Source organism: Sus scrofa, chromosome 17 (genome assembly GCF_000003025.6).
Source record: "Sus scrofa isolate TJ Tabasco breed Duroc chromosome 17, Sscrofa11.1, whole genome shotgun sequence".
Classification (NCBI taxonomy): Eukaryota; Metazoa; Chordata; class Mammalia; order Artiodactyla; family Suidae; genus Sus; species Sus scrofa.
In genome coordinates, this window is record NC_010459.5 from 13134733 (window position 1) to 13150007 (window position 15275).

General features: G+C 40.1%; 1 protein-coding gene across 8 annotated transcripts in view; it reads left to right on the forward strand.

Moving 5' to 3' along the window:
* PSD3 (pleckstrin and Sec7 domain containing 3) overlaps nt 1-15275 on the forward strand; it is a 621434-nt gene that overhangs the window by 488990 nt on the left and 117169 nt on the right. For all 8 annotated transcript variants that reach the window (XM_021077991.1, XM_021077990.1, XM_021077989.1 and 5 more), the window contains one exon: nt 11491-11534. In XM_021077991.1, the coding sequence (XP_020933650.1) occupies nt 11491-11534 (44 nt within the window). The remainder of the gene's footprint in view (nt 1-11490; nt 11535-15275) is intronic.

Sequence of the window (15275 nt, forward strand, 5' to 3'; positions counted from 1 at the left end):
TTACTTTCCTCCTCCACATTCTATGATTTTGAAGTCCTTTTTTAACATCTTCATGTTTGTCCTTTTGCAGTTCCTTGTCTTTATCATCGCTATTATAGTATTTTTTTTTTTTTTTCCCGCTCTTAGATCTGTATGCAGGCTTATTTAAGTGATTGCTTTCCAATTGTGGTTTCCTCCATCCTCTTTCTTCTTACTTCTTTTTTTATTTAGAGAAGCTCTTTCAGTATTTCTTTCAGAATGGGTTTAGTATTGCTGTACTCTTTTAGCTTTTGTTTGTTAGAGAAATTCTTTATTTCCCCATCTACTCTGCTGGATAGAGTATTCTAGGCTGCAGATTTTTTCCTTTCAGATCTTTGAATATATCTTGCCACTCTCTTCTGGCCTGTGGTGTTTCTGTAGAGAAATCAGCTGATAGCCTTATGGGGGCCTTATGGGGGTTCCCTTATAATTAACACTAGTTTTTCTCTTGCTGCCTTTAGAATCCTCTCTTTAACTTTTGCCGTTTTTATTATGTCTTGGTGTGGGCCTATTTGGGTTTAACTTGTTTGTGGTGTGCTAGTTTTAATTTTTCTGAGGAAACTCCTTACTGTTTTCCATAGTGGCTATTTCAATTTATATTTCTACCAACAGTGTAGGAGGGTTTCCTTTTCTCCACATCCTCGGCAACACCTGTTACTTCTTTGCTTTTTGATAATAGCCATTCTGACAGATGTGAGGTGATAGCTCATTGCAGTTTTGATTTGCATTTCCTTGATGGTTAGTGATGTTGAGCATGTGCCTGTTGGCCATCTCTATGTCTTCCTTGAAGAAAAAGTCTATTCATATCCTCTTCCTGTGTTTTAATTAATCTTTGGGGTTTTTTGCAATTAAGTTGAGTTCTTTGCATATTTTGGATATTAATCCCTTATCAGACATATGGTTTGCAAATATTTTCTCCTATTCAGTAGCTTGTCTTTTTTTTTCTTTTCTTTTAGTGCTGCATCCAAGGCACATGGAAGTTCCTAGGCTAGGGGTCAGATTGGAGCTGCAGCTGCCAGCCATGCCACAGCACAGCAATACCAGCTCCTTAACCTACTGAGTGAGGCCAGGAATCAAACCCATGTCCTCAGTTTTGTTGCCCCTGAACCAAAGCGGGAACTCCCTTGTCTTTTCATTTTATTGATGCTTTTCTTTGCTGTGCAGACACATTTTAGTTTTATGTAGTCTCACTCATTTATTTTGGCTTTTCTTGCCTTTGCTTTCTATGTCAAATCCAAAAAATCATCATCAAGACCAGTGTTAAGGAGTGTACTGCCTGTGTTGTTGTTGTTGTTTTTTCCCCTAGGAGTTTCATGGTTTCAGGGTCTTACATTCAAGTCTTCAATCCACTTTGAGTTGATTTTTGTGTTTGGTGTAAGTTAGTGGTCTAGTTTCATTCTGTTGCATGTGGCAATTCAATCTTCCTAATACCATTTATTTAAGAGACTGTCTTTTTCCACTGTATATTCAGGGCTCCTTTGTCATAAAGTAATTTCCCATATATATGTGTGTTTATTTCTGAATCTCTTATTATGTTCCATTGAGTTATGTGTCTGTTTTTGCACCAGTACCATACTATTTTGATTACTATAATTTTGTAATATATTTTGAAATCAGGGAGTGTGATGCTTCTAGATTTTTTATTCTTTCTCAAAATTGCTTTTGCTATTCAGGGTCTTTTGTGACTCCATACAGATTTTAGGATTGTTTTTTCTATCCCTATGGAAACTTCCACTGGAATTTTGATAGGGAGTGCATTGAATCTGTAGATTGCTTTGGGTAATATAGGATGTTTTAATGATATTAATTCTTAAAATCCATGTATGTGGGATATCTTTCCATTTATTTGGTCATCTTTTATCACTAATGTCTTATTGTTTTTACTATTAGGTTTTCCACTTCCTGTGTTTGTTTATTCCTATGTATTTTATTTTTGTTGCTGTAACTGTAAATGGGATTGTTTTCCTCATTTCTCTTTCTGATAATTTATTATTAATATATAGAAATCAATAGATTTTTTATATTGATTTCATATCCTACAACTTAACTGAATTAAGTTATTTTTAACAGATTTGTAGGTTTTGTTTCATTTGTTTTTTGTGGAGTCTTTAAAATTTTTTATATGTAATATCATGCCATCTCAAAATAGTGACAGTTTTACTTCTTATTTTCCAATTTGTATGCCTTTTATTTCCTTCTCTTGCCTAATTGCTCTGGCTACTACTTCTAATATTGTGTTGAATAAAAACAGTGAGAATGGAGTTCCCATGGTGGCGCTTTGCTAACAAACCCAACTAATATCCATGAAGATGCCGGTTTGCTCCCTGGGTTAAGGCTCAAGCATCACCGTGAGCGGTGGTGTAGGTTACAGATGCAGGTCAGATCTGGCATTGCTGTGGCTGTGGTGTATACTGGCAGCTACAGCTCCTATTCAACCCCTAGCCTGGGGACTTCAATATGCCATGGGTGTGGCCCTAAAAAGACCCCCCCCCAAAAAAAAGGCAGTAAGAATGGGCATTCTTGTCTTGTTCCTGGTCTTAGAGCAAAAGCTTTCCACTTTTTATGTAATTTGATGCAGCCACTATGGATGTTAGTAATAGGCTTGTCATATATGGCTTTTATTGTGTTGAGGGATATGTTTACCCAGGAAAAAAATTTTTAAGTTCTTGCTCAGCAAAGAGCTTAGTACAAACATCAGATTGTTATGTTGTACACCTGAACCTAATATGCTTGTCAATTATACCTAAGTTTTAAAAAACGAACTCAGTGGCTATTTTGTATTTAAATCAATTTACATTTTAAATAATGTTATTTGTACTAGCTTAGTTAAGAAATTTCCTTAAGTCGCAGCAGCCAGTCAAATGAAGGGCAATCATAAGGCATAGAAAAGACAATCTAGAAAGAATGTGCTCTGTAGAAATACTCATGACACCTCTTGACCAATTCCAGCCCCAGACTTACTGAAATGAAAGTATATGTGCATACGTTGGTAATAGTTTGGATATTGCATCACTGTACATGATAGTTTTTTGGGGTTTTTTTTGTTGTTTTTTTTTGTTTTGTTTTGTACATGATAGTTTGAAGCTACACTTTTATTCACTTTCAAGTTTGGGTTAGTGCACCTGCAGAGTCACTTACCAAATCTTTTCAGAGGTGTACATGTTTAGTATTCTCTTTGGCTGCATTTATCCCCCTTTGGAGACAATGGAGGTGTGGTTCCTGTTTTAGGTCACAGCAATCAGGAAAGCTTCTGGTGCCCCTCCTCCCCCTTAGAGAAATCCCCTTCCCCTTTATTCTCTCTCATATGCAATTTAAAAGTGCTCATTTTTTTACCCTTTAAGTCAGTGAATTTTATTATATTTATAGTTGTACAGTGATCATCACAACCCAGTTTTACAGCTTTTCCATCCCAAATCCCCAGCCCGTCCCTCCCCTCCCCAACCTGTCTCCTTTGGTAACCATAAGTTTTTCAAAGTCTGAGTCAGTTTCTGTTCTGCAAAGAAGTTCATTTTATCCTTTTTTTAGATTCCACATACAAGTGATAGCATATGATGCTTGTGTCTCACTGTCTGACTAACTTCACTTAGCATGATAATGTCTAGGTCCATCCACATTGCTGCAGATGCCATTATTTCATTCCTTTTTATGGCTGAGTAATACTCCATTGTGTATATGTACCACGCCTTCTTTATCCATTCTTCTGTCGATGGACATTTAGGTTGCTTCCACAAAAGTGTTCATTTCTTATGTTATGGAGTCATGCCTGGGATTTGGCAATAGGTAGTGATGTTACTCATAAATAACCATGGAGAAGAATTAATGGGGGACACAGGGAAATGGAGGGAGACTAGGGAAAGAACTAGTTTGAGAGTTTGCCCAAGCGATTTCTAAGATCCTTTTGAAGTAGAGTACTAGAGGGTAGCATGTGTTTAGAAAATGAAAGCCAGGTTTTGAAACGGCAGGTTAGTGACTGTCAAACCCCCTCTCCACCCCCACTTCAAATTCTTAGATCCCAAGACTGATCTGTCCTCACTTCTATTAAATTTTTCTCTAAAAACTACTTGTAATATCAATGACATGTTAGATACCACTAGTGTGAGCATGTCTTGCACATTATTAGCAGGAAGTAAAAAGTTAGTTGATTCTCTTAGCTGACTAATTCTCCATTAGGTCAAGGTCAGGCAGGATTGGTGGCACACTATGCGACCCTTACATCAGAGGCCCTCGAAGACAGGGGTCTTCTGTACCTCGCATAATGCCACTGGCCTGTAGAGTGTGCTCATGTTTGTTTATTTTGTGATGAATCATACATATCAATTGTACTTCAGATGCCCTTTTGTTTCAATAATGTCGTAGTGTCTGTTTTGGTTTGTTGTTGGCTCATCTGCTCAGTGGAGTCAGACACTAATGGTTTGATGTTTCTGCCATTGCTGGCTGCATTTGTAAGTGTACCACAGCGTGAGGGAAGTTAACTGTCCAGGACATAGATTTTTCACTCTGTTTATGTGGTGAATGGATTCAAAAAATAGATATAACTATATAAATGTGGGGAAAAAAAACAAACTCAAAATAAGTTACTTTATATCGGGCATGCTTCTGTTTCCCTGAATGAGAGCTAAAGAGATGAATGACCACAGAGTTGCTTATTAATATATGTTCTTTAATGTCAAGCTCTTTTTTTTTCTTTTTTTCTTTTTTCTTTTTAGGGCTGCACCTAGGCATATGGAAGTGTTCCCAGGCTAGGGGTCGAATCGGAGCTGCAGCTGCCGGTCTATACAACAGCCACAGCAACACAGAATCGGAGCCATGTCTGTGACCTACACCATAGCTCACAGTAATGCCAGATCCCCAATCCACTGAGCGAGAACAGGGATCAAACCCACATCCTCATGGATACTAGTTGGATTCGTTTCCACTGTGCCACATTGGGAACTCCAATTTCAAGCTCTTTAAGTGTGGGTACATGAACACTTTGCACTGGGTACAGGAGCACAGGTAATTTAAAGGGAATCAGTTTCCAGAAACTCAACTTTAGTATGTTGTTCTCCCTAAAATGGATCTACCTGTGGTCAAGAGTTTCAGGCTGTTTATCCTTTTTTACTTCTGCTTGACAATTGCCTTCTGCCACAAAAAATAAATAAATAATATATAAATAAATAAATAAAGAGAGAGAGAGAGAAGGGATAGCTCTCACCCATGACCTTACCTGACGTGTTGCACATGTGTAACAGCTTCCAGGGTAGTGGTGAAAACAGAGTCAATTCTAAATACTAGTTTTAGGGAGGCCTCCTTTGATGAGGGGATAATATAGTTCCTCAATGTTATTTTAAGGCATAGGGAAGAAAATAAAATTGAGGACCATTACTTTAAGATATTTTGAGTTTTTCTAACCAATTTGAAATTCATTTGGTAATCATCAATTTTTATCCAGTTTCTTTTTCAAACACAGTCTTGGTGATAACATTTTCTAGAGTGGTGTGTATTTAATTCTGTACTCAGAAGTCTACTTATCTGAATACCTGCATGAAGCAGCATTGCACTTGAATAGGATAGCCATGGTGTTGATGATGTCATAATTCTTGGGGACAGATTTCACTGTGGTCACTGTGAGTCTCACTAAAGGGAACTGGAAGCTTTGTGATCCTGTCTGTTCTTAGCAATTCAAAGAGCACAGAGAAAGAGAAATCACTGGGGTTGAGAGATGATTGAACTAAAATACAGGAATTTTATAGATTGCAAACTGTGCTTCTGGAGAGGGAGAGAAAGACTCATGGTTACACAATGCATGCTAACAGGAGAAACTTGGAGAACCATGTGTGGGCTGTCAGTGATGGTGCCGAGCCTTGAATAAAATTGCATTTTATCATCTCGACGAGAAGCAATCAAAAGTGAAGAACAAAGACTTAAAAGTGAATTTAGACCAAGATACCTTGATCTCTGTAATTTAAGCAATTTGCTTTCTCATTCTTAAAAATGATGAACTTCAAATTTGAGGAATCACTCTGTCCTGTTTAGTCGCAGTGGAGATAATTTGATTGTTGTCTAGCTCCTGGGTTAAGTTTCAGGAATTTCAGCTAAAAAAAAAAGACAAGTAACCTTGCAGAGCAGTCTTTTTTTTTTTTTTTTTTTTTTTTTGTCTTTTTGCTATTTCTTGGGCCACTCCCATGGCATATGGAGGTTCCCAGGCTAGGGGTCTAATCGGAGCTGTAGCCACCGGCCTATGCCAGAGCCACAGCAACGCGGGATCCGAGCCGCATCTGCAACCTACACCACAGCTCACGGCAACGCCAGATCGTTAACCCACTGAGCAAGGCAGGGACCAAACCCGCAACTTCATGATTCCTAGTCGGATTCGTTAACCACTGCGCCATGACGGGAACTCCTTTTTTTTTTTTTTTTTTTTTTTTAAACCAAGGGTTTGTATCAGAATTATGTGTGGAGCATTTGGAAATATTCATGGGTAGGCTCCTGCTTTGGGAATCTGATCCAGCAGATTTGGGATGGGGCTCAGTAATCAATATTTTTAAAAATTCTTTGGCCGATTCTGGTGTGTGTACCTAGTCAGGCTTTCGGGTAGAAGCCTGACTCTGGAAATGTTTCTGAAAATCAGCCTGTGGATGTAAGCATTCTTTATTTAAACATCTGTCTTCCATTTATTCCTCGTGTATTTACTTCCTAGGGCCGCTGCAGCGTGCCGCCATGAACGTGGTTTTGGAAAACCCAGGAGTTTATCCTCCCACAGTGTTCGAGGCCAGGGGTCTGAAGTCAAGGTGTGGACAGGGCTGCACTGCTCTGGAGGGCCCGAGGGAGAATCTGTCCCCACCTCTGGTGGTTGCTGGCGATCTTCGGTGTATGTCTGTGTCCCTGCAGTTTCTGTGACCATCTTCCTGTACCTTCTCTTCTGTCTCTGTTAAATCTCCCTCTGCCACCTTCTGGCATAGACACGCTCAGCCCAGATACTTTCCCCTTTCAAAATCATTACCTTAATCACGTTGCAGACATGTCACCGTTCATGGGAAACATGTGCAGGTCCCAGGGTTTCAGACCTCAGCGTTGTTAAGGGGGTCCATTTCTTAGCCTGATGCAGCTGGCTGTCGCCTCACTGCACATAATTCATGTGGGCTGCTCTGCCCACTGAGGTGGATTTGGTACCTTTCCACTTGTTTCCAACTATCCATTCATGGCCACAGGGAAACAGCAGCCTCCGTGACAGTGTTTACCCACACATCTTGCTCTCTTGGAGCTGGATCAGATACCCCCTCACGTAGCTAGAGATGAATTAGTTTGCTAAGCTGTAAAATACACCTCCAGTTTTAGCCATTCATGTGGCAAATGCCTTACGTCAGAGCAGACAGAGAGTGTCCAGTCAGTGCAGCAAACCCATCAGCCTTCTGACAGGCATCTCAAGCGTGTGTCCCAGGAAGAGTGGCTCATCTTTAGGAAGAATATGACAGTGACCAGCATTATGTGACTCGATTCTGAGAGAGCTGCACGCCTTGTTACCTCTCACATAGGCCTTGACCTAAGCCCGGCATTTACGATGCTGTCAAGTTTGGTTTTAGGAGAGGGAATGCAGTTAGTTGTAGTTAGTTGAGAGGAGAGAATGCAGTTGGTTGAATTGTAGTCACTTGGTTTCTGAGACTGATATGATTTCTGAGTCAAACTTTTTGAAAAATAGATGTAGGACCTTGAGAGAATTATTTAAATTAGGGCTTCATTTTCCCCATCTACAAAAGGAAGAATTATTTCATGATCTCTAAGGCCCCTTTCAGTTTGAAATCCCATTTTGTTGTTTCTTGTTTTTTAACAATTTGGCCCAAAAACTGTATTAGCAAAGACTTGTTCTCATGCATTAGTAGGCAGGTAAAAGATTGGTAATAAAGATGATTTTAACATGGGGCTGTCCTGATTGTATGATAGGAATATACGTAAAAGTATTTTTTATGGCTGCACCTGTGGCATATGGAAGGTCTTGGGCCAGAGAACTTATGCTGCAGCTGTGGCAACATCAGATCCTTTAACTCACTGCGCCAGGCAGGGTATCAAACCTGTGCCTCTGCAGCAACCTGAGCCACTGCAGTCAGATTCTTAACCCACTGCACCACAGCGGGAACTCCCTATGTAAAAGTATTTTGTGTGTAACAATTAATAGAAAATTGTTGATGTTCCTAGGATTCTGACTTGGGTAGGTTTTATGTTACTGTGTTATATATTTCATGTGTGTTGTTTTTGTGCTCAAGAAATGAAATGCTTTGCACAGTGGGGTTTACTGGGATTGAGAGAAGACTTTCACCGTTAGGCCTTCATTCACTAGTTCCTCTTGACAGAGCATGTGGTGCTTTGGGACCACTTGCGGTGGCCACATGGATCTGAACATCACAGGAGTCCACTTGGGCTGAAGACAAACCCTTAGGTCCAGCCACACTTGAGGGATAGATGAGGAAGATGTGAGGACCCAGAGAATCATTAGAGAAGAAAATTCAGGAGATGACGTGTTATGTTCCAGAAAACATGGAAGAAAGTGTTTGAGGGTATTCGGTGCTGCTGAAGGTGAGGAGGTGCAGGACCACTACAGAGTGGCCTTGAATCGGCTTCATTGTCATCAGTATTACTGGACAAGAGTGACAGCCGCTGGATTGTTGGGTGGAAGAGATGAGACCAGGTGGGGGGAAGACTTGCTGAAACTTCTCTCAGGGGAGGTTCTGAGGACCCAAGGGCAGCATCCACATTGCAGAGGTGGGCCTGGGAGGGACCTGCGTGAGTTTGAGAGCTGAGAGAGGAGCCATTAGCCCAGAAGGGTAGGGATGTCAGGACTAGCTAGCAGTCCGCATTTTCCAGCCCCATGGGTCGATCCACAGGACAGGAGGCCTGTTCCACACCAACTGGACCCTTTTCAGACTGGAGCTGGGGAAAAGAACTGTGTGTTTTCTCTTGTCGAGAGACACAAAAGTGTTGCTCCGGGTAGATGTGTTTTCTGTTTCTTGTGAAGCAGACAGAGAGTGCGGATGTTTGGGACAAAAAGAAAAGAGTTTGAGAGGAGAAGGGGGCAGAGTTTTTTGTTTTCTATTTTTTCTCCCTGGTTTTAATGAGATATGCTTGAAGGGGGCAGAGTTTAAATTTCTGTGTCCCTGAGGCCAGCTCCACCCAGATATTTTTTATGGTTTGGCTACACAACTGTTAGGTCCCCTTACCTGAAAGGTAGAGTTTAGGTTTTTGAATTTGAAACTGAGGACACCTGAACTAATATATGGGATACAAATGTGAAGTCAGAGGAGGATAGTCAAGAGTTATAGGGTTTCTTCTCAGGTCAACAGAGAGGCCGTGGACAGAGGAGTGACTGGTTGAGGTGAGGGGCTTCCAGGAAAGGAAGATGAGATGAGGGAGATCACAGACTTCAGTTTGTAACTGGGCTAATAAACAGGTACCGGAGTGGGAAGGGTGTGAGTGTTGGGTGCATCTGCAAAGCAGATTTTCTTCTTTTAAGAAAAGTAGTGGATTATCATAAAGCATTCAGAAGATTGAATGGAAAGGAAAAATTCCTTTGTAATTTTTGCTATGGAAAAGGGTGAGAATAACATCCACCTTTAGATTTGTCACATTATAATAGACACACAGGAAGAGGACTTGATCTGTAGGCAAGTTTGTTGAATTTGACACGATCCTTTATAATAGATTTTTGTTGTGTGATATGCAGCTGATGGAATCACAAGAATTTTCTAATTTGAAAAGCAGTTATCTCTCTAATCAAAATAGTCTCATAGGCAAAAAAATTTATAAAATTTTTGATCTAGGGCAGAATTGAAGTTATTAGAAATTTTCTAGTTGCTTAGATATCATTTTCTACCTTTATGAACGGATCATTTTTTATCTTTCCCACATTGTTGGGTTACTCAGGTTACTACTAAGTGTGATAGTGTGTAAATGATCTTTAATGGTCTGTCTCTTTTCACTTGCAGTTTCTGAGCCTACTATCCCTTCCTCTTGGGCTCAAGATAGCACGTACACGTAATAGAATCCACTTACAGACACTTATCGCAAGAGGCTCCTGAGGCCAGAGCCAGACACACTTCTGTGTGTGCCGTCTTGAGAGACATTAGCTATATAATAGGTGGCTGTAGTTCTCAGTAAATTTGAGCTCAGAAAGAACATCCAGTTTATAGCACAGTCTTTGTGCCTTAATTTATCCCTTCTTTTCATTGGAGGTGCTCTCATTTTTGTATTTTAGCACACATTTTGCCATGTCCTGAGGAAACGTGTCCTAAATTTTATGAGTTCCTGTAATTATCTAGTAGTTAAACTGACTGCTGTAGCGACACTGAAGAACTCTCATGGAGTCATCAAGACACTGATTAAAGACCATTGTATCAAATCTTAAATAAAATAAAATCTATAACCTAGGCATCTTTGAACTGAACTAGGAAGTGTTTTGCTAAAAAGGGAGTTCACTACCTGTGTGCAGTTCACACACATGCAGGCTGCCTTGTACGCCTGGACAGGACATAGTAAAAGGCAGAAGATGGGAATGCAAGGCAGTTCTGCCTCTGCTCTGCTGTGCTGCCTGGGAACCTTCTCAACCCAGCATTTCCTTGTTTGGAAGATGAGGGGCTGGTTGGGATTGGATCCCCCTTTCCCATCTCAGAGCAAACGAAAACTTTGCTGAGTCTAATAGGTCCAAGTCCATCTTTAAAGGAAAAAGTTCCCACTCCATCATAATGTTGTAATTCACATATTATCATTTCTTCACCGTAATGTGCTATTTTGGTTTTTATATCTTGTGTTTTCTTCATAACGTCTTACTCAAAATTAAGAAACTAGAGGTGTGGAGTAGCTTTTTCCTGGGTTAGTTGACATGGTGGAACAGCTTGGTTACAAGTAGCTGGGAGGGTCAGGGAGGCAGCCCTATGCTGACTTGATGTGTCGTTGTTGTTATCAAGGCTCTGAAGAAACTTTCTGTCCACCACCCTGTACACACCAGTAAATCCTTCACTGACTGGAAAGCAGAATTACGAAGTGAGACCAGTACAAGCTGCTTAAGTCATTGATAGAAACTCTGCAGTTATTCTAAGATGGGTTCCCATAATCTGGCTTCAGTCTCCCTTCCATGTGTTTTTCTCCTTTAGTTGTTATGAAAATAGTTCTCCTTATTCCAGTAATGAAAAGGTATAGCTATTGCAACATCCAAAGTAGTAAAACTGGAAGACCATATTTTGAATAAGAAAAACAGAGTACGTGGTCTAATGTTAATTATATCCTATATTTTACTGTGATAATCTGTAGTGCCGTGTTGTGTGTCTTACTTACAATAATCTGTCCGTGTCACAGAGCACCACCCCACAGCACCAGCAGGATAGCCGACGAGGGTCTGCGATTTGCTTGCTGACTCGCTCAGCCTTTTGGCTTTGGTCATTTGCTGAATTCCAAATGTGAAACATGATGAAAAGATTAATTCCATCTTGCTTTCTCTCTTTACAGGCTCTCTACAACTCAATTAAGAATGAGAAGCTCGAATGGGCAGTGTAAGTAATGCTGCATGTCAGCCTTTTAGTAAACGAAACGCTTGCTCTGTGCTGACTGTCTTTCTTTGCGCCTTAGAGGGGACCTTGGAGAAGGATAATATGCACAGCCAGTTCTCAGTTCCCACCAGTCTTACTCTACTTTGTGTAAGACACCTAAGCCCTGAGTAGCCTGTCTTTTTCTTGGCTCCCTGGCATGCTCCTATTCAGCATTTAAAATAGCATTCAAAAAGCAGATATAATAAAATTACAAAAATTCCAGAATCTAGTGCAGATGATTTTGGTGCCATACACTTACTCTAATTGTCTCCTTCTTATCATCATAGATCGAGGTTTTCTAATCCTATTTCCTATGACACTAATTATACCGGGATATTGATATATAAGCTTGAGAAATGATGGAGTAAAGGAAGCTAATTTTTTTTTAACTAAAGAACTCCCAGGAGCTTATACAATGCTGATGTGTATTGTCAGTCTCTAAGAGAGAAATAGAATTTGCAATATTTCCTGAACCCATTTGACAATAAAATATAAGGCTTCAAGGTACATACTTTGAGGGAGATACTGTTCCAGATAAATTATACCTGACTCTATGTAAACCAATAATACCATTCTTGTTAAATTTCCACTAATCAATATAGCAGTTAAGAATTTAATTTTTTTAGGGAAGTTCCCATCATGGCTCAGCAGAGATGAATCGGACTAGCATCCATGAGGACACAGGTTCAATCCCTGGCCTTGCTCAGGGGCTTAAGGATCTGGTGTTGCCGTGAGCTGTGGTGTAGGTCACAGACACGGCTCATAGGCATTGCTGTGGCTGTGGTGTAGGCCAGCGGCTATAGCTCCGATTCGACCCCTAGCCTGGGAACCTACATATACCTCAGGTGCAGCCCTAAAAAGACAAAAAAAAAAACAACAAAGAATTTAATTTTTTTCAAAATTGTTAGCATGCAGTCTTTACTAAATTTTTAATGATCAAGAAATTAGGTCAAAGTATGTTTTTTTTAAATTAGAATTACATGGGAATTTTATTTTTGATTTTCATTGATATTAGGCATATGTAAGTATTTTTCTGCCATGTGACCTAGAGCAGTGAACTTAGGTTTACAGAATCATAACTTGGGGATGTCTTATTCTTTCATATGCACATTGGGGGGAAAATTTTTTAGCAGTTGATTACATCTCGCGTACAGCATGCTAGAATGAATTAAGTACCAATACCAGGAGCTCCTGTTGTGGCTCAGCAGGTTAAGAACCCAACATGGTATCCATAAGGATGCATGTTTGATCCCTGGCCTCACTCAGTGGGTTAAGGATCTGGTGTTGCCAGGGCTGCAGCTCCAATTTGACCCCTAAACCCAGAACTTCCATATGCCACAGGTGCAGCCATAAAAAGATAAATAAACAAAATATTAATACCACTTAATTGTTTCATTAATCTTAATGGAATAGGGTACTGTTTTAAATTAAGAATTCAAAGTCTAATTTGAAATTGTAATATTTGCAAGTATATGTGATAGCTTATGTAAAGACAGTGTATCATTTCAAGGGAAACTTCCTAAAATTAATAAGAATTCATGGCCTAAGATCAGAGTGGTCATTTTTGGACTTATCTCTTATGAATAAAAGTGAGTTTCCTAGAAAACTTTCATAAATGATGTACTTAGACTCTTGCTGAAATATTAAAGGCGTACCTTGATCTATGAAGAATATCCACTCTAGAAAAAATTAATAAAAATGAAATAATTATAAATACATTCATATTACGGGAGAGAATATTTTGAGGAGTCTTTTATAAACTTATTCTTAAAAGAAAATAATATACTCCTAAGGATCTGTTCTTTAAATCTTTAAATCTAGATTGTTGATATATTGCATTTGGTACAGTAGGTTTTGTTTTGTTTTGTTTTTTAGTTTTTGGTTTTTGTTTTTTATGGCCGAGCTTGTAGCATATGGAAGTTCCCAGGCCAGGGGTCCAATTAGAGCTACAGCTGCTGGCCTACACCACAGCCATAGCAACTTGGGATCCGAGCTGCCTCTGCAACCTACACCCCAGCTCACAGCAACCCCTGATCCTTCACCCACTGAGTGAGGCCAGGGATCGAACCTGCTTCCTAATGGATCCTAGTCAGGTTCATTAACCGCTGAACCATGAAGGGAATTCCGGTACAGTAAGTTTTATTTACATTTGTGTGCAGTGGCAGTTTGGTACAAGAAAGCTTTATCTTGGGCCCTGTCCATGGGTGGGAGTGGGTGTTTACCCAGGAATTGCACTCTCTGTGGCCCTCTCATCAAGTCCACAGGGCATCCTGTTCAAAAGCCCAGATTCCAGGATAAGATGGATTTGGGTTTGAAGTCCAGCTCTGCCGTGTATCGGCAGGGCCACTGGCCATGTGACCCTTGGCCTCTGTCTCCTCTTGACACTATGAAGTGTTATAAAACAACAGGCATAAACAGGTTATCCCCCAAATGGTAAAAAGTACTGTAATGTTTAAAGCTCTGATTTGTATTTGTTATCTTCTGCTTTATTTCTCTCTTGTTCGTGTGCTTTCCTATCCACATGTATTCACCACCTACCAAGAATAAGGCAATGTAGTAGTTTGCATATTAACTTGCTTCACCTATAAATGAAAAGATTGGATGAAATGATCACAGCTGTCCTTTTCAATTTTAATATTCTGTAAATTCAAAAATCTTTATTTCTCAAGCTGACTCCTTTGAATTTAGAGGATATAAAACAAAAAAGGGTTTATGGGTCAATGTGAGGTACCCTTGGAATTTCTGCAGTAAATAAAGGGCCAATACCCTACCCTTTTCAATCACCGAGCCCTGTTTTGATTACAAAGTACTTTTTAACAGCTTCTAAAACTAGTGTTCCCTAGAACACCCTTTAGAAAACCCTGCTATACATAATCAACATATGTGACCCTTTAGATCAAAGCTAAGCCTTTTCTTTGATAAATAGGTATATGCGTGTGTGTACTTATAACACTGTGCTCCCCCCCCTTTCCTGTGTCTCTTCAATCATGCTTCTCTGACTTACTTTCCTCCTACCGTCCATTAGTGTATCTCCCAAAGTTCAGCATTTAGAATGTTTTTTTTCCACTAAGGCCCCATTCTCAGCAGTCTCACTGTGTCCTAAGACTTCACCTGCTGTCTCTGTAAAACTCCTCCCGCCATGCAGACAGCTCTGACCTCTTTCCCACATTTCAGTTCAGCATTTGCAGTTTTCTACAGGACATTTCCTCTGGCACTTAGCTCTCATCATCTGTGTCTTGACTTTGTCACATGTTCTCCGTTTCTCTTAATGATGCCAGCTTATCTAGATTTTGGCCTCCCATTGTCACCCTTGAACCACCCTGGCTACCTTGTTTGCCCTGCCAGCACCCCGCCCCTTCCTGCTGCTGTGCTCCTACCCTGCCTCCTGACTGCCTCTGCCTCCTACCTCTTTCCCCTGATTTAACCTATTTTGAAGCCCTCCCTGGTTCTAACACTAGAAGACTCTGTACACTCTGCCACTCATCTCTCTCATTCCCCCCATTGGCCTTCCCCAGCCTACAGTTCAGCTGAGCTGCTGATTTTATTTTTTATATTGAAGTATAGTTGATGTAAAATATTATATATTACAAGTGTACAGTATAGCGACTCACAATTTGTAAAGGTTATGCTCTATTTATAGTTACTATAAAATATTGGCCATATTCTCCATGTTGTACAATATATATCCTTGTGCCTTATTTTATA